The sequence below is a fragment of the Trachemys scripta genome, chromosome 2 (assembly GCF_013100865.1).
Source record: "Trachemys scripta elegans isolate TJP31775 chromosome 2, CAS_Tse_1.0, whole genome shotgun sequence".
Classification (NCBI taxonomy): Eukaryota; Metazoa; Chordata; order Testudines; family Emydidae; genus Trachemys; species Trachemys scripta.
This window is the reverse complement of record NC_048299.1, coordinates 182,096,468-182,116,747: the sequence shown is the minus strand read 5'-3', so window position 1 is coordinate 182,116,747 and position 20,280 is coordinate 182,096,468. Positions and strand designations below refer to the sequence as shown.

The 20,280-nt window shown below is 37.6% G+C and overlaps 1 protein-coding gene across 3 annotated transcripts in view; it reads left to right on the top strand.

The window, feature by feature from the left end:
- Positions 1-20,280, top strand: part of ATP9B (ATPase phospholipid transporting 9B (putative)) — a 292,155-nt gene that overhangs the window by 121,926 nt on the left and 149,949 nt on the right. For all 3 annotated transcript variants that reach the window (XM_034762489.1, XM_034762492.1, XM_034762491.1), the window contains one exon: positions 9,542-9,636. In XM_034762489.1, the coding sequence (XP_034618380.1) occupies positions 9,542-9,636 (95 nt within the window). The remainder of the gene's footprint in view (positions 1-9,541; positions 9,637-20,280) is intronic.

Below are 20,280 nucleotides of genomic sequence, written 5' to 3'. Positions count from 1 at the left end.
CTCTCAAACCTTTGGAGGGAGGGGGAGATCCCGAGCGGCCGTTTTGCGTGCCGCTGCTCCCCCTCCCTCCCAGACTTGAGAGCCTGGGAGGGAGGGGGAGAAGTGGTGCCCGCGCCGCGGGCACTCGGAGTCTCCCCCTCCCTCCCAGGCTCTCAAACCTGGGGGGGGGGAGACTCCGAGTGTCCGCGGCGCGGGTGCCGCTTCTCCCCCTCCCTCCTAGGCTTGAGAGCCTGGGGGGAGGAGGGAGGGCTGGGGATTTGGGGAAGGGGCGGAGTTGAGGCGGGGCCGGGGGTGGGGTAATTAAATGGGGGGGGGGCGGCCAAAATTGTTTTTGCTTTGGGTGGCAAAAATCCTAGAGCCGGCCCTGACTGTGATCATCTAGTCTGACCATCTGTATAATTTGGCCATAAACATCCCCAAAATAATTCTTAGAGTATATCTTTCAAAATCCCAGAATCTGCTCTAACTTATGGCAACCTTTTACAGCACCCAAGAGGCTTCTTCACAGCCCAGCATTTCCGGAGTACTTTGTGCTGTGGCCCGTCCTCCTCCTGCCCTTGGACAAGTCCCTTTTACCACGGCCACTCCCCTACACCAGGAATTGCGAGGGGTAGCAGTGAAGGGTGACCGCCAGTTCTCCAATGCCACTTAACTATAAGAGTCCCCCCGGGGCCTGTTCTGTCCATTGTACAGTCCCTGTACGCCAATGAAGTTGCATGAAGAGGTTTTAATAGGGTCTAGAACTGGCTCCAGGTCTCCAATATGACCAACCCAAGCTTCATCCATTTAGCCATGCTGCCTTTCAGAATAAATGTGCTTAATCCTCTTCTCGCCCCCCCCCTCCCCGGTATCCTCTGCTGTCTAACAAATGTGTAAAATGTGTTGCATTCTCTCTAGTGGCTACTCCATGTAGAGGAGATCAGCCTACAATTACTACTAGTTACTTTAACTCAGGTGGCATTGGTTTGTGTTGAAGATCTAAATGTCCTGGTTTTCAAACTTGTTGGTGACCCAAAGTGGAGGAGTTTAAATTCCACTGGATGGAATTTGGGGGTGTTGTGTGTGGTGTATTATTGAATCTAAGTATGGGAATGATTATGCTATGTCTATTTGTATTGCACTTCACAAACTGATCAATATTTTAAAAATGGTGTTAGAGAGTGTACATTCTGGGCATATAAGAAACTGCTAGAACAAGGGGGAAGAATAGAAATAAATGGAGACTCGGGGCCTGATTCTGATGACATACTGGTTTTTACAGTGATCTAACACCATTAGAGTCAGAGTTTAACAGCAAGGGACCATTAAATCTCCTGTGTATCATAGGCCACCAACACCATCCAATGTCTGCACACTATACCCAACAACTGAAATTAGACCAAAATATTACAGCCAGTGAGATCTATATACACACACACACACACACACACAGAGATAATCCTGGCAAATGACCTGCAACCACATACTGCAAAGGAAGGCAAAAAAACTCCAAGCTCACTACCAATCTGACATGGGGAAAATTCCTTCCCAACCCCACATACAGTGATCAGTTAGACCCTGAGCATATGAGTAAGAACTAGTTAGCCAAGCATCTGAGAGAGAGAGAGAATGCTTTGTGCCAATTCAGAGCTCTCACCCATCCTGTCCAATTTCCCATCTCCAGCCGTGGCCGTTCCTCATGCTTCAGAGGAAGGTGACATCAGAAACAAACAAACAAAAAAGTCAGAATACTTTGAGGGGGGAAATCTCTTCTTGACCACCCACCAGTGGCTAGCTGAAATCCTGAAGCATGAGTTTGTAGGAACATAAACCAAAAGCAATCCCCATGTTTACAGTGCCCTGCCCTCTACCATCATAAGCAACCCTGTCATACAAACACACTCATAAATTTGTCCATCTCTCTCACAAAATTAAGTTGTTTGCCTTCACAACTCCTCTTGGGAGGTTGTTCCAGACCTCAGCTCTGTGATGGTTAGAAACTTTCTAATTTCCAGACTGAATTTGTTCATGGCCAGTTTATACCAATTTGTTGTGGTGCCAACCTTGTCCTTTATCTTAAAAGCTCTTCATGCTTCCTGCTATATATTCCCCTGATGTATTCATAGCCTTTGTTTTGCTAGACTAAACAAGCCAAGCTCTTTCAATCTCCTCTCATACAATAGGTCCTTCCTTCCCCTGGTCATCTTAGTAGCTCTTCTATACACCTGTTCCAGTTTGAATTAATCTTCCTTGAACATGGTTGACCAGAATTGTACACAGTATTCCAAATGAGGTCTTACCAGTGCCTTGTACAGTGACACTAATATTTCTCTCTCTCTTTTGGAAATCCCTTGCCTGATACATCCTAGGATCAGAGTGGCCTTTTTCACTGTCACATCATACTGGTGGTTCATAGTCATCTTGTGATCGACCAACCCCAGGTCTCTCACCCACTCTGTCACTTACAACTGATGAGCTTTTAGCAGAAACTCTTAGTGCATGACCTTGTACTACGGTATGTACTATTGAAATTTCATATTTCTGTCACTCCACTGTTCAAGGTCATCCAGATCTTCCTGTATAATAATCCTATCGTCCTCTGTATTGACAATGCCTCCCAACTTTGTATCATCTGCAGATTTCATTAGCAGACCCCTATTTTTTATGCCAAGGCCTTTAATAAAAATATCAAATAAGATTGGTCCCAAGGCAGATCCTTGAGAAACTATACTGATAACCTCTCTCCAGTCCAATAATTCACCTTTCAGCACAATCCTTTGCCTTCTCCCCATTAGCCAGTTAATTTGTAACTCTATCTACATCAGTATAGGCGAGATCTTTAGGGTTCTCTTTCAGATGTACGGCAGGAGCCAAGTAAACATGGCCCCATTCACTCTTTCTTGCCTGGTTTTCCCCGGACCCTACCACCATCTGTGTCATCTGTCTCCGCTCCTGATGGGTCCCACTTCCTGCTGGTTCGGGTTTAGGGGAGAGATCAGAAATGGGAATTAAGGGAAGGAGGGTCACATTATGAGTGTAGGATTGAAGGTGGATTGGGTTGGCTGCACCCAAGTGTTCATCTCCTTTTCTCCACCCCTCCCCCCTTAACCCTGGAAACTAGTTAGTCCTGGGGATTAGCAAATGTTCTAAGGGTTAAAATACTGTTTAGATTGTTTTATATTTTGTGAGATGAGGATGGGAATGGATTTTGCTCTAGGAAAAATTAAGCCTATATTTTCTCTACAGTGGTCTCATTAAAACAAATGCAAAACCAACCACTCTTCCTCCCTTCTCCCCGGCTCCAAAAGCCCCTGCCCTTACCCCTTAGGTAGCATTTGCAGGATGCAGAGACTTTCCATGAAGTGATACATGCATTTCAAGAGATGTAGATTCAATTACCCAGTCCTGGATTATTGAACAGACTTGTTCCCTGGATCATCAAGATGTGGGAGGCTCTACTTTTAGAATCTGGATGGATGGAGTGTTGTGTAGTTGATGCTTTTATAGAACTGACAGTCTCCAAAGGGAGTTATTTTGATACCTCTATAGCCAAAGGAACCTTTAGGTGAAAAAGGGAATAATAGGATTAGAGGTTCGCATGGGGAGGTGTAGGGGTTTCTGGAGTAGCAGGAAAAGAAGAGGAGAATTAGATTTCTCTGCAGCAATCCAAAACATTTTCAGAGAATCTTTGCCAAAGCTCATTCTATAAACAGTACCTAGTAAAGGGAAAAAATTGCACACTAATGGTAAAATTCCAGTCTTAAATTAGTGTTAGAGAGGTCAGTGCTAATTCAAGTCTATTAAGTTAGAAATGTTTTTCTTTAGTATTTGCAAATAAAATGTGTACTGATTTCATTCAGATCAATTTATTTTCTATATTTATTCCCCTCTTCTCCCCAACATGAATCTGGTGACCCGATGTAATTACATATTTTAAACAACTATTCTGTGGCAGAATATGGATTGCCATCAGCCTGTATTGGTTATTTCTTTTTTGTTTCTCCTTCTAGGTAAATTTTCACTGTTAAGCAGCTTACTAAGTAAATTGTAAAGTAATTGTTTTAAGAACAAACGAGTCCATCTTACTGTTTACCATTTAACAGAAACATCAACAACATTGGCAAATGAAAAGATAAAATAGGAATAAATAATGTAATTCAAGTACAACAATTTTTTCTTCAAAAATTTGCAATTAAAAAAACCCTATAAGCTAGAATACATTTAGAAAATGTAGCATCACAAAGTAATAGTTTGTTTTCAAAGCCTGTATGAAGAACTGTTATCAGTTTGCTGAAGGGTGTATGTACAAATATAATTTATCCTAGTGATAGTGGAGATTTAAGTACATTACTGTAATATCTGGCGAGACTGTAGATATCCATAGTTAGAGAAAATAAGGGCCACATTTTGTATAAAGTATCAATAGGGGTTCTGCTGGAGAAAGGAATGCAGGTTTTGCTCTTTCTGAAGGTAAGATATAGTAATCAGGAAGAAAGGTGCCTGGTGCAATAATAGTTTGGAATTGCACAGAAATTTCTCATAGGCACATGTTTTCTAATAAATATTTTCTTATTAGGAAATACAACATTTGAATAAAAACAAATAATCAAAAGCAATAAACTAAAATCTTGTCACAGATTAGCTTTATGATTAAATATTTTTAGAATTAATACGGTATATATTGTGGGTGAAATCATTTTAAGTGAATTGTTACTTGGTTGTCAGTATTTTTCTGTCAACATTTTAAACACCTATGGAAAATCTTTAATATCATTGCACATTTGTAAGTTAATTAACTTCAGTTTTCTATTGTATTAATCAGTCTGTGATATTGTTATTACAGTCTTTGAAAGAATGTTCATACTTCATTAATATTTGCTTTAAAATGGGATAGCACTATTAAGTTAAGGCCATTTACATTAAATTCTAGAAATCTGTTTACCTCAGTAGTTTGTAATAAGCTTTAATGGGTCCTTATACATATCATTTGCTTTGAGATCAGTTAAGTTCATTGTAGCCCTGCAGTCATCTGTTTAGTTTAATTGATAATATACAAATTAATATGCTTAACACAAGCTAAAATTTTAAAAATTCGACTTTGTTAAAGCAACATTAAGGGTCTAAATTAATATTGCCCAGGAAAGGAAAATCCAAGTTGCATTTGACATTCAGTCTTTGGTAGCCCACAGTAAGTACCACAAAGTTATCTAAAAATCTCGGCGTGGGTGAGTGATCTAATATATGATAAATGATTTAATACCTATAGAAAACAGTGAGTTAGTGTGGTAGACTTAACTTGGAATTTCTATTCCTTCATTCAGTTTGCAAGATATTATGTCTGTGTTAATTTTTATGCTTGAATTTCATAATACTATGTATGGTTATCATTAAACAATAAAATAGAACCATCAACTATTGCTATTGTGTGCAATTCTTGGTAAACCACTAATGTTGCTTACCTGAAATTGACACTATGAACTGCATTCTTGTGTTAAAGCCAACACAGTATACCAGATTGCAGTCTGCAGTAAGATGCAATACGAGCTTTTGTAGTGTTTCCATTAACATTTTTATGTAACCTGTCGTATTAAGAATACCACTGTAACAATATGTTTTAGGTGGATTTGGAATGTTAAGAATATAATATATTGAATAACACAGACAATGCCCAACCGCCGCTGAATTATGTTCAAACACTTTTCATCTGGACTGAAATAAGTAATATTTTCTTTATTTAACAATATTCATGCCTTTTTGTTGTGCACATATTCAAATTACAAACCAACAAGAGCAAAGGAAACCTGATTGAACGTACAGTGCCAAATTTAATATTAAGAATATGTAGCTAATTGGGTTCTTATAATGTTGTCCATCATTGTGCTATCTGAGTGCTTTCCATAACAAAAAGTAATAGCAAATGTCTCTCTTCCCACCGTACTGGCAGGAGTACAAATTGAAATTATTGTTAGGGTAATCTTTGTAAAAGAACCCAATACCGATTTTAAAATACAGCTTGTTTTGCACTCTTAAGACTTGTACAAACACAGTTAACTACTTTAACTAAAATTATTTGTAAAATTGATATAGTTATATTGATGAAACCAACCCCTTGTGTGGACACACTTAAATTGATTTACATCTGACTTCACTTGAGTAAGCTAAATGGAGCCAGTTGTAAATTCATTTAATTGTGGCAACATGGGTTTGCACCAGTTTAATTAAATCGATTTAAAAAATATTTTAATTAAACCAATGCAATTTTTGTATATAGTCTCATTCTCAGACTCTAATGCAGTAATATTTTAAACAATTGACCATCGTCGCTACAAACATGGACACTTTATGTGAATGTTTATGGGCCAAATTCCCTGTATCCAACTTTTGAAAACTACTACTAAATCTTCTTTAGTGGGAAAGAATCATGTTTATGTATCTAGAAATAATGAATATCTACGTTCCCTCCACTGTCGTCTTCATTCTCCTTTAAGTTAAAATTTATGACTTAGCTTTATGGCAGGTGTTTCTGATCCCTTTTTATTAAGTTTCCCACATTCAATATGGGATTTCACTTCTCTCTAATTGGCCACTTTTGCACTGGTGATACCATATATTGGATGTGTACTGAAATATTGTCTGGACTTTTATTATTTGTGTAATTTTTAAACTATATTTTAAGGACTTAAAAAAAAATCTCACCTTCCTTACCCCCTGCTTACTTGAAAAATAACACCTTAGCGGGTCCCACAGTTGTCTCTCTCTTTCTCTCTCTCTCTCACACACACTCTCTCACACACACTCTCTCACACACACTCTCTCACACACACACACAGCAGGGAACAAAAGATAGTAAACTTTACGATCTAATGTACTGTTTTCTTTTAATAATGTGAACTAAGTTATGACTTTTTCAATTTGATATACTACAGTAGGTATTTAAAAGAGTAAATATCATGGAAAAAATTGTACCTATTAGTGTCTCAGACAATTGTATATATTATAATTTGGGCTTTATGTAGTACCAATTGTCTTTACAGGTACACGTTGTAACATGTAAAAAGTTGTCTCACTGTTTTTCATTAGACATTAGTTACATAATTAGAAGTAATCTCATATATTTACACCTTAGTTAAACAAAGTTTAAAATCACTATCAGAGTACAGTTAGTTATTTTATCAATACTGATGAACTATTTCAGAATGGGGGGAAAAGGTTTTATTGTTTCAGTTTTGCTGTAGTGATCACTACTGAGAGCTGAGTTGGCACAAAGCAGTCTCCTTTCTGGATAAAAGGGAAACGGGCTATGAGATAAGTTATTGATGACATTAACTGCTGAAGTGGAGAGGAAATGCGGCTGGCCAATACATGTCATAGTGTGAGCTCTATTAAATGAATATATGTGCAGTCAACCATTCACAAGAGCCACACTGGTCTTGAACTGCATTGATCTATAGTATAATTCTAAATGAAATTGATGGATGAGAGCAGCTATTGACAGGAAGGGTAAAAATAGCCATGAAATGTCTTGTATAGGAAAAAGTATGATAGAAAGTAGACTGTTGATCTATGCCATAGATTGAAATGTGCATTGGGATTGTTGAGTTCTTAGGTACTGTTAGGTATCTCACCTTAATTATATTTCCTTATATATCAATGGACACTTCAAAAGTACTTTGCAATATTTTCCTATTTTATGAAAAGTAAATACATCAGTGTGTTGTCCAGAGATTCACTACATTCAGGGCCTTCATTTTTTATAGTTTTGTGATTTGAAGTTCTGAACTATGAAAGAGATTTTTATGTCATAGTAAAGTAAATGAAGCATTTTGGAAGCTGTTTACATTGAGGTTTTAAAGACTGATTTACTTAATACGTGCTGAATATTGTTGAGCAAAGATACACAGGCAAACTTCTTTGAAAGAGGATTGTGTGAAAATGCTATCTTCAGTTCACATATAATTTCAGGTGCCTTCTCTCTCAACTATGTCCTTTCAGACTGTTAACTCATTGAGCTGCTAAATTTACAGGCATTCATGAATAAAACATTGGGTTCAGCTAGACTGTACCTACATCAGGGTCAACGTACTTTGATTGTGACACCAAATTCATCTGGATTTGAGCACCCAAACAAAATGTATTTACTGGCACTTTGTCAACCTGCTTCCTGTAATACAAAACCTTTTTAAATTTTGTCTTCCCTCAGAGAGACTCTTTCTGGTACACTGACTATTAGAGGCACTGCATTTAGCTCATTGCTTTATTCTGTATGTAAAAGGACTCAAACTAGTCAAGGGAAACTCCTTTGCCAATGAGCATAGGATAAAAGAAATAGCTGCTAACTTTTTTCTGGTGGTGAAACTACTTTGTTAGCAAAGTTTTAATATAATTGATTGCAAGCCTAGAGCTAGGAACATTATGAAATGTATGTATTAATATTGTATGCAGGTTAATTCACAGAATTGTATATATGCGCATGCTCTCTCTCTCTCTCTCTCGCTATATATATATATTTATGCTAAACTTTGTTATTTTTACATAGAGATATCTCTCTATGTAAAAATAACAGGCATTCATGAATAAAACATTGGGTTCAGCTAGACTGTACCTACATCAGGGTCAACGTATATTGGCCATATCCACCAATCTAGTTATCATTTTCCTCCAGCATTGAGTTTCTAACACTTTATACCAGCCTGCTCTTTGTAAACACATAAATTGTTATTAATGTCACTAATTCTCTTCGGTTACTTTTATGTTCATGTCAATCTGCGTGGTTTGAGCTTCCACCACATCTTAATTATAGGTTAGTCACGTGTGCTGAAAGGTTATCTAGTTTTGGATCCATGACATCCACAAATGTTTTAAAATCCATTTTGGAGTTGATTTCCTTTAAATATAATTTATACGTGTGTACTGGAGTCTGATAATGAACCAAGCTTCTCTGCACACTTAACAAATATGGCATCTTGATAGGTTTCAGTCTGGGTCAGTAAAGAAGTGTATATTAGAAGGGATTTCTAAGATCCAATCACAAATTTAAATGGAATAATAATCTTAAACATCTCTGAATTATTATAATAGCTTTAATATCTCAATTACACAAATGGCTATATAAATCATTTCTTCAAAAATGCTCATCCTGGCATAATACTAACAAGTCAATGGAGTTGCAACTGAGATACATTTTATCCAATATATATTTTCATTTACTGATCTAAATTTAGATGGTATAAAATACTTAAAGTAGAATCTGTTCTTGTTACTTGCATGCATTTTGATATTGTATATTGATTTTAAAAAAATTGTTATGAAATAGTTTGTGACATCTGTAGTATTCCTTACAGAAAGCATTTAACCAAAACAAAACACTTAGGCCTTGTTTCAAAACCATTGGGTCTTTGGATCAGGCCCTTAACATTTAGGAATAATAACATAAAAATGTATAGAAAGAGGATAAAGAAACAATTTCAGTTTGAAGTAACAAAATGGAAATTTTATAGAACCTTGGGGGGAAAAAAAAAAGCTGGCTGTATTGTGATGTATGGTTTCTTTTTATAATTTTAAGGTTCGTGTTTTATTCGAACTGATCAGCTAGATGGTGAAACAGACTGGAAGCTAAAAGTTGCTGTCAGCTGCACACAGAGGTTACCAGCTTTGGGGGTAAGCTTTACAGCTATTTATTTCACTGTCTCTTCAGTGTACCTATTTATACCTTGTATATATTAGAAAGCTTTGTTACAGTTACTATGTATAAATATGTTTCTAATTAAAAAGAAATTAATCCATGAATGCAATATTAGTCTTTGCTATAAATAAGTAATGCATCTGTTTTTAATTATATGGAAAAGACTGGATTATGCAAATATTTAATTTTTCCATTTAAAGGAGCAAGAGAGGGATACAGTTGGCTTTGTCTCTTCCATTGAATATAGGCTTGGGGATTTGGGACATAGCAGTCCACTCTCGTAAGGTGAATGCTTCCTGGCACAGAGGCTTTAGGATCGAGATTTGCAGTGACTGCCTGCCTATTTTGTGTGTGTGTGTGTGTGTGTGTTTATAGGCAGTACAGGTAATGATGCACATAGTTAAGGATGCCCAACATTTTCCTTTACAAGAACCTGTTGTTCAGTTGCTTATAACTTTGTCAAACGTAAAATGTTTGAATTTAAATTTTCCATGCCCCATGTCTGTCTTAGAAAAGTTTCAGCTACATTGACTCAGCTGTTTCCATGAAAGGGGTTAGGAAAAATATATATTGTTTTGCTTATGTTAAAAAAAATTCTTAGAGCTGTTTTATTGAGAAACTCTAATGCCTCTGTATTTTGGATATGGGGTACTTGAAATTTGACTGGGAATGGGGTTGTCACCCTGGCATAATGGATGTTCTTTTTGCTATCCCTGTGAAAACTCTCTGAATAAGTCTTTGTCAGAGCACATGCTCAGTGGATACTTCCTGGAATTTGACAACTGACTTTTCTGAAGATTTCATCAGCACTGGGCTTGTCCATCCCCTCACAACTCCTATATGCCAAATGAACTGTGTACATGCCATCTCCACAGACAAAATGAGCATGCTTCATCTTGGGGCTGCAGGAGTTCAGCAGGACTTTTCCTACAATGGCTCCTCCCAACTGCTTGTGACTGCTGAGGAACTGTAGCTAGCAGCTGTGGGGTTGCCTTTCCTGTGCTCTCAATGCTTCCCTTTCGGGCACTCAGGAAAGGAGGAGGAAACCACTGAAACCAATGTAGAGGGAGTGGGTGTGGGAGTGAAGCTTGGGAAAAGAGATGTGGGCAGCATAGATTGCCAGGGCACAGGGACACCCCAGTTATGCTTCATTTCCCAGGAACACAGCCTCATGCTGGGTCAAGGGTAACATACAGCAGCAGTCTGCCACCTGAAGAATACCCAATGCAGGGGAATCTTTAAAGGGCCAATTAAGGAACTTTGGGCAAGCTATGTGTTCCATGCAAATTAATTTCTTTAAATTAGAAATCCACTTAGGCCTTGGCTACACTTACCAGCTAGTTCGACGGCTGGAAATCGAAGTTCTGGGTTCGACTTATCGCGTCTAGTCTGGACGCGATAAGTCGAACCCGGAAGTGCTTGCCGTCGACTGCGGTACTCCAGCTCGGCGAGAGGAGTACCGCGGAGTCGACGGGGGAGCCTGCCTGCCGCGTGTGGACCAAGGTAAGTTCGAACTAAGGTACTTCGACTTCAGCTACGTTATTCACGTAGCTGAAGTTGCGTACCTTAGTTCGAATTGGGGGGGGGTAGTGTAGACCAAGCCCTACTCATAAGGATATTTTAACATCTCATCCTGTAGTTTTTTAAAATATGGAAAGTTTCACAATTTTGTCCATGTGTAGGGCCCATGCAAATATTCCTTTTTCAAAATAGTTTGTTGTATCTGCATACACTCTTATGTTTGTACTGCACCTAGTAGGATCCTTAGGAGCACAAAGAAACATCTTACACTACAGCTGGGAAGTCTAATTACCAGCTCAGGTAGACATATACGCATTAGCTCTGCTTCGCCACTTTGAAACTGGAGTAGGTCATTGTGCATTAGGGAATTTTTACTGTGCAGTAGCAGGGTCCACGTGGACACGTAAGTACACTATATGACATGCTAGTGCACTGTAGATTTTCACCTCAACTTGCTGCACACTAACTGTTCATCTAGATAAGCCCTCAGTCTCCTTAAGAACCTCCAACCCTTAAGAGTACACCTGCACTGCAGCAGGTAGGTGTAATTCTCAGCTTGGGTAGATATACATGCACTAGCTATCCTAGAGCTAGAATTAACAGTGTGGCTGCAGCAGCACCAGGGGTGGTTCAGGGTAACTGCACAAGTACGTACCAGGATCTCAGAGGAGGTTGTATTTAGATGACTAGCCTGAGCTGCTGCCCATGCCACCCTATCCACACTACTATTTTTAGTGCACTATATCAAGCAGAGCTAGTGCGTGTATGTCTACCCAAGATGGGAATTACACTTCACAGCTTAGATTCATAGATTCATAGATTCTAGGACTGGAAGGGACCTCGAGAGGTCATCGAGTCCAGTCCCCTGCCCGCATGGCAGGACCAAATACTGTCTAGACCATCCCTGATAGACATTTATCTAACCTACTCTTAAATATCTCCAGAGATGGAGATTCCACAACCTCCCTAGGCAATTTATTCCAGTGTTTAACCACCCTGACAGTTAGGAACTTTTTCCTAATGTCCAACCTAGACCTCCCTTGCTGCAGTTTAAACCCATTGCTTCTGGTTCTATCCTTAGAGGCTAAGGTGAACAAGTTTTCTCCCTCCTCCTTATGACACCCTTTTAGATACCTAGATAGCTGTAATGTAGGCATATCCTAACTCTCCTCTGTGATCTCAGGTCATGGAATGCATAGCTCCACCCTCTGATGGGCTTGGGGGAATAGTAGGCTGGAGGAAAACTAACAGTCCCACTTCAGCCTCTGGTCCACTGTGGGACTCTCTGCCATTGCTTGCTTTATAGCTTTTTTGTGCCCCTAAAGATCCTGACTCATGGTGTTAAACCTGAAAACTAAATTTAAGCCTTAAAGTGTGAAATAAATGATTGTTCAAGTTCCTCTTAATGCAACTGTCAGTCTAACCTGTGGAGCTCTTGGAGCACCTCCATAATTCTAGCTTAGTCAAGTGATCTTTTCAAATTCTTATGGCTTGGACTATGTTGTTGAATAGTGTGTAGTAATTTTGTAATCTAATATTTTGTGTGAATGAGCTGAAAATACCAAACTAGTTTGAATCACCACCTTGATTTCAGCAGGAGTCATGGAAATCCAAAATAACTGTTATCATGTTATGGGAGGAAAAGATTTATAAATACAATAAAGGTTGTTTTATCCATTATAACAAGATGTATAATATAAAACAGGGCTCATGCCATTTACTATAGAAATACATGTAAATGTGATGTATTCTTTTTGAAAAAGTTCAACAGTAACAACTGGAAATATTTTCAAAATTCTTCACACTTTATGTACAAGATATGCACAACATGAGGTGTAAAAGTCACCTACTGAGATGAGGTTTTCCTCAGAGAATGTCATCTAAATTCTAATACTTAGACACAATGAAGCAGCCATGTTAAATACGAAAAAAAATTATTTAATTTGAGCAGTCCATTCTAGTTGCCCACTCTCACTTCTTTAAGGTTTTGCAAATAAACTGTTTTTCATAATGAAAATTACCCATGATTAATCTCAGCCCAACGAATATTTTGTTGAAAGTTTGAAGAAATGTAGGGAAGCTAAGTGTGTAAGTATAAAAGTGTTCTGACTTATTTTTTCAAAATGTTCCTACCTTTTGTTTCTGTGCTCAACTCAAAAACGATTCTGTTTTACATGCCTACCTTATTTATACATGTAGTCCACAACAGGAACACCTGCTTTTGAAAGACTTGACATTTTTTTTACAGGATGTCATAATGGCAACAGCAGCATCCTCTGGAACTAGAAGTGAGTGTTCCTTCCTGTGACAGCTTTGGTCCCTCTACCTGTATGGAAGAGGGATGGGGATATGACTCTCGCTTAGGAAAGCATAGTGTCACTGGAAACATTTTTACTCTTTACCCCCACCCATTCTTTTCATTCCATGTATGCAAACCCTGGGATTATGGCTCCTTATGCTCTCCCTACTTTTGTGCACCCATTTAGAACCAGCCACACAAATCTAGAACCAGCTGTTTTTGAAGCTCAGATATGATAGCCATTCCCCCTAGGGCTAAGTAGTATCTGGTGCTTTAGAAAATATGAAGGTTTTGACTTTGTAACTCAAGTAGCTATTAACCAGTTGACAACTACTTAACTCTTACACAGTTTGGAACATGAGCCCTTAGCTCCAGAGAATTTTCGCATAACCAGAGGACATAACACATTCACTTCTATCAATGCTATATAACAAATGCCTATCAATAAATAATAATCCTTCTCCCATAGAAGGTATATGAATACAGTCCCTTCAGCTCACATCTTTGATATGCATATAGTGATAAGTTGTAGCATTTTGGGGTTAAAGTGTAAATGACAAGCTGCAGGAATAGGCTGGACTGATTCTTTTTACAATAATTCTTGAATGCCACCTGCTGGACTATATCTAAAATAGCTGTGGTGATATCACAGTGATATATAGATTCCCCACCTCCCCCCATTCAGCTCTCCTTATTTAGACAAAGCTCCCACTGAAGTAGGTGCAAGTTTTGCCTTAGGGTAAGGAGTTAATAGTCTATATGGACAACTCTACATTAATTGCTACTGCAGTGGCAAGAAAAGCAGGAACAGGTTAATACAAAATGTTCAATGGCTCCACTTAAAGTTTATTCTGGCTCTAGAGATATTAGCAATTGTAGCAGTGTCTCCCTTTTTAAGTATGTGGAATATCTTGGAATTCAATACTATCTCTAAAACTGGAATAAAAATGCTCACTGCATTTGGATATCCAACTACTAAACTAAATTAAGGTTTGCAGTTTACTACTAGTTTAACAGAAATTATAGATTTAACTACAAAACAGCAAAATGTCAGGTTCTATTGATGTAACAAGCCCATCAGAAGGCATGGAGTGGCTTCAGGTCTGGCTTCAAAGGGGTCCTTCACCCTTTCCCTCTCCCCTGCTTGTGTCCAGATCCTGGGTGTGTTGGCAAGCAGGTGGCCTCAACTGCACCCCAGTCTTCCCTATTGGTGCCACAGTTGTAGATGATACTGTTACTGGCTCCCAGTGCGCCGAGGGTCATCTTCCTTACATAGGGTCTCTGGCTGAACTTAGAGCACATTTCCAAAGGAGAAGTTTATTACTGTATATAATTTGATATTATACATGACTATATTTTTAAGAATTGAAAAGGGTGGACAGTAAGTGTAATTTGAGTATAGAAGTAGACTAAACAATTTGGTCTTGCATTTAACAGCATATAATGTCCATAATTGTCACTCATTTTGATTTCTTTAGTTATCCAATGTAAAGGATTATGAGTATCTTGTGTAGTCATGAGCTGTCAGTCCCATCAACAGTGCAGCATTGTAACCTTATCCGGTGACACCGGGAATAAATAAACCTGCAAACCTTCAGAGCTTTTCCTAAAGAACAGATGACACCACCAAAGATGATCAGTACAGATTTTGTTGTCTTCTCAAACCACTTAATGTGATCAGAGAATTAAAATTTCAACAAGTCATTTAATGATGGCTGTGCAGCAAGGACTGTAACACCCAGGTTAGGTTTCTTGTGGTTTCACAGTCATGTGTGGGGCAGAGTTTTTTCTGGCACTATGCATGTTCTGGGACATTCTTCTCTGGCTTATTTGATCAAGTAAATTTATTAACAGCAGTGAGGTCACTGTAATTTTCAATACTTGGTGACTTGCTGATTTATATCAAAAGATCCATACAGCAGTAAACAATACCATTTACATTTAATTAGTTTTATTGAACCAAAAGCAATTTTATTTGTAATGAACTACATGTTATGATTAAGGATGTATTTTAATGATCTTTAAGTAAGGTGAACAAATGTTGCCCTTGACCTAATAAGGGAGGTTTTTCTACATTATTGATAAATTCAGAGTGATTTCAAAACTATTATTGTGAAATGTAAAGGAAAACATTACTGTACTATCATTCAGTCATTTCGTGACTAATGTAAACAGATTAAATGCATTTTTCCAAATTATTTACAGATAATAGCATCAGCTAACATGTTATTTAGTGTTTCAAAAGTCCAGTTTACTGTTGTATTAAAATAAGTTAATTTCATAGTCTAGAGACTGTTCTAGACCCTGTTTTTTCATTATTCTTTTAACCTAGAATTGCTGCAGAATTCAGCTGGTTTTGGCTATTTACTTACTTTTCTCTTAAGTATGCATATAATTGAGATAATTTGTCTCATAAATATGATGATTTAGATGGGCCAGCATTTCACCCAGAATTTGTGGCTTGTGAAAGTAATTCTAGACATGCTGTGAATTTCATGAACATTAATTTCTTTATATTAATATGATTTTATTGATAAATACTTGGTTTATTTAAGAATCTCATTCCATTATTCTTAAAAGCCATTTATAAAAGAAAAACACTTCAGTGCTGTAGTGTCCTTTTGCACAGGCCATGCAAATTTTCACTGTTCAAAATAGTTTAAACTATTTGCATACAGTGTTATGTCTATCATAAGCCTTGACCCGTCTGTGTTAGTTTTCCAGCCTCAGATTGTGCAGCCATTAACTCCTCTGTGTAGCTACTGGTGTGAGAGCAAGAGAAGCTTCTGCCTCTGGGATGGTAGTGTTGGATGGAGGAAAACCTTCTGCCCCCTTTCTGCCCCACTTAAATTGTAAGACTAACTGTGGACCGTGGCCCTCTTAAAAATTATCCTTGGTTGACAGTCACTTGGGACGTGGAATTACATCCATAATGGAATATAAATCAGTGATCTCTCCCTCCCCTGTGTTATGAAAGTCTAGCTTCCATGTATGATCATCATCTTTTGAAAGATGTTCATGTTAAATGCTTAATGTTGTACTGTGCATCTGATTGCAGCAGAAATTTCCCTTGTTCAGAAAGCAAAGTTACTCAAGGAAGCTATTGGGTGCAGCAGGTATGCCATTTAGGCAAACTTTTTTTCCCCCCACTTACAAGCAGCCTATCAAAGTACTGTTTTGGTATCCTCTGTAAGTGTAAATCGGTATAAACATTCTAGCACTTAGAGAAAAGAGGCCACACTTGGAATACCATAGAGGTTCTAGCTACCTCAAAACAAAAGGATATTAGAGACTTCTGTAGAAAATGGCCACAAAAGCATAGGGGACTTTAGGATCTTAATTCTTGAGAAAGATGAGAGAATTCATTTTTCACAAAATGGAAATTAAGGATTCTGAAAGACAAAGATGCTCTTAGATCTCAAAAACAAAAAAAGGGGGCAAAATATAAGGTGAAGTGAATGAGTACTAAAGAACTTAGATAAATATTTATACAGAGTAGTTAAAATGTAAGAAGCTACAAAGGGCATCATCAGTAGGAGCAATTAGTAAAAGCAGTAGAAGAACCATTTGGAATCAGTAAAGTATATTGTTGAACAAATGCTAATTTACATGAGATGAATCTTCCCACTTCCATGCCTTCTAATGTTGTTTCTCAGCTAAGGTACTCTGGAAAGAAAGAAAGAAAAAGTTTTTGCTTGACACACTTCAGTGACTGTTTTTATTGTGTATGAGTATGTGTGTGGTATTAGTTTTCTGCTGTACTATCCAGTTCTGAGAGACTCTTATTTTTCAGTGAACAATAAAGCACATAATAGCCTGGATTATCTAAATTGTAGGTGATAACAGATTGGGAAGAAGTGAATAATGAAGATATAGGACACCACATGTGTATTACTTTCCTATGAATTATTTCTCATGAAGCTGATGAAAACTAACTTAATAGGACAAGAATGCAATGAGTGGAACGTCGTGTGAAAAACGACAATACATGGCTGATGGTTTAAGATGAAGGAAGATTTTTCAAGAGTTAGTGTTGAAACCTGATTAACTTTTATAACACTTATCAACAAAATAGTAGAATGATATACAGCTATATAGTCATGCAGAGGATGGAGTAAGATATATTTCTTAACTACAAAATAAAAATGTCAGTTACAAATTAATTTGGTGACTCATAGATTTATGTATAGAGGTACTTTTTCAGAATAAGATGGAAGCGAGTTTGATAAAATGCAAATGTGAGCTTAATGTATGGATAATTAATGAAGGTACTTGTTTATCTAAAGAACTAAAAATATGGTAAAATGGCTATGGATCTCAATATTTCACTGTCGGAGAATCACAATAACAGATGCTTCAGATATTAAGACATGATATTTAACTCTTAGGTTACCAAATTTGTGTTTTAGTAAACCCCCATATATTCAAAGTGTTAGCATGGACAGATGATCACTATGTGTAATTCTTTATAAATAATTCTTTCTACATTCAAGGTCAAATTGTGATAACGTGACCATGATGAAGGGTGTAAAAATGCTTAATTCAACTTCTGAAGGTGGCACATCCCAGATATCACAAATGAAGTGTCACTTCCTTTATAGTCTGCTGCACAGAGAAACCATGGCTAGTATGGAGGAGGTTTCTTTACTTCCATGCAGCTGATCAGCCAATGGAAAAAAAGGAAGTGAGAGGTGATGTGTAATATGATAGTTCACTTAGGGACAGACAGGGACTGTAGTGCAGTTTGTGATACTAGGTTGGACTCTTTTTGATGTCAAGTCCCCGGTCACTCTGGTTTCTTTACCCTTCCAATTTAGATGGACTCACTAGGTATCCACAGATGTTCTTTGTCCAATTCCAATGAAATCTTACTTGATCAGTTTTTGGTATTGACTGTCCAGAATGCACTAAAAGTAGGACTGTGAAGCGATTAAAAAAAATTAATCACGATTAAACAATAATAGAATGCCATTTATTTAAATTTTTTGGATGTTTTGTACATTTTCAAATATATTGATTTCAATTACAACACAGTGTACAGTGCTCACTTTATATTTATTTTTGATTACAAGTATTTGCACTGTAAAAAAACAAAAGAAATAGTATTTTTCAATTCACCTAATTTAAGTACTGTAGTACAGTCTCTTTATCATGAAAGTTGAACTTACAAATGTAGAATTATGCACAAGAAATAACTACATTCAAAAATAAAACAATGTAAAGCTTTAGAGCTTGCAAGTCCACTCAGTCCTACTTCTTGTTCAGCCAATTGCTCAAACAACTTTGTTTGCATTTGCAGGAGATAATGCTGCCCGCCTCTTGTTTACAATGTCACCTGAAAATGAGAACAGGCACTCGAATGGCGCTGTTGTAGCCGGTATTGCAAGATATTTATGTGACAGATGTGCTAAAGATTCATATGTCCCCACCATTCCAGGGGACATGCGTCCATGTTGATGACGGGTTCTGCTTGATAACAATCCAAAGCAATGTGGACCGACGTGTGTTCATTTTCATTATCTGAGTCAGATACCACCAGGAGAAGGTTGATTTTCCTTTTTGGTGGTTCGAGTTCTGTAGTTTCTTCATCGGAGTATTGCTCTTTTAAGACTTTTGAAAGCATGCTCCATACCTCGTCCTTCTCAGATTTTGGAAGGCACTTCAGATTCTTAAACCTTGGGTCGAGTGCTGTAGCTATCTTTCGAACTCTCACATTGGTACCTTCTTTGCATTTTGTCAAATCTGCAGTGAAAGTGTTCTTAAAATGAACAACATGTGCTGGGTCATCATCCGAGACGGCTATAACGTGAAATATATGGCAGAATGCGGGTAAAACAGCAGAGGACATACAATTCTCCCCCAAGGAGTTCAGTCACAAATATAATTAACACATTATTTTTTTAATGAGCGTCATCAGCATGGAAGCTGAAGCATGAAGGTACATACAAATGTTTAGCATATCTGACACGTAAATACCTTGCAATACTGGCTACAAAAATGCCATACAAATGCCTGTTCTCACTTTTTGGTGACATTGTAAATAAGAAGCGGGCAGCATTATCTCCTGTAAATGTAAACAAACTTGTTTGTCTTAGCGATTGGCTGAACAAGAAGTAGGACTGAGTGGACTTGTAGGCTCTGAAGTTTTACATTGTTTTGTTTTTGAGTGCAGTTATGTAACAAACAAAAAATCTACATTTGTAAGTTGCACTTTCACCACACAGAGATTGCACTACAGTACTTGTAATGAGGTGAATTGAAAAAAAATACTATTTCTTTTGTTCCTTTTGCAGTGCAAATACTTGTAATTAAGAATAATATACACTTTGATTTCAATTACAACACAGAATACAATGTATTTGAAAATGTAGAAAAAAACATCCAATCTATACAATTGTGTAAATTTTTTAGTTCTCTAGAAAGTTGCTGTCTTAATAGCTTTGGAGATTGAGAAGTCTTTTGTAAACAAAATAGGTACAGTTTATACAGTGACACTGCAAGACTCACTGCTGCCTTGCCAATCTGCCTTCCCCCCAATTGGAGGGACCAGCTCAGCAGGATGACCATAGTTCAGGCTCCATGTCCATTTAGTTAATGGTTTATCTGATGACACAGACAGCAACATTGTTAATATAGCTTCCAACTCAAGAAGATAGTTAATTATGTGCCTAACTTTGAGCATGTGAATAATCCCATTGATTTATCATGCTCCTGTTGCAGTTGATGGAATTTTTCACATCTACTACAATGAGAGCAGGAGCAAATTCACTGTGCCAATTCTAAATGGGGGGTGAGGTGG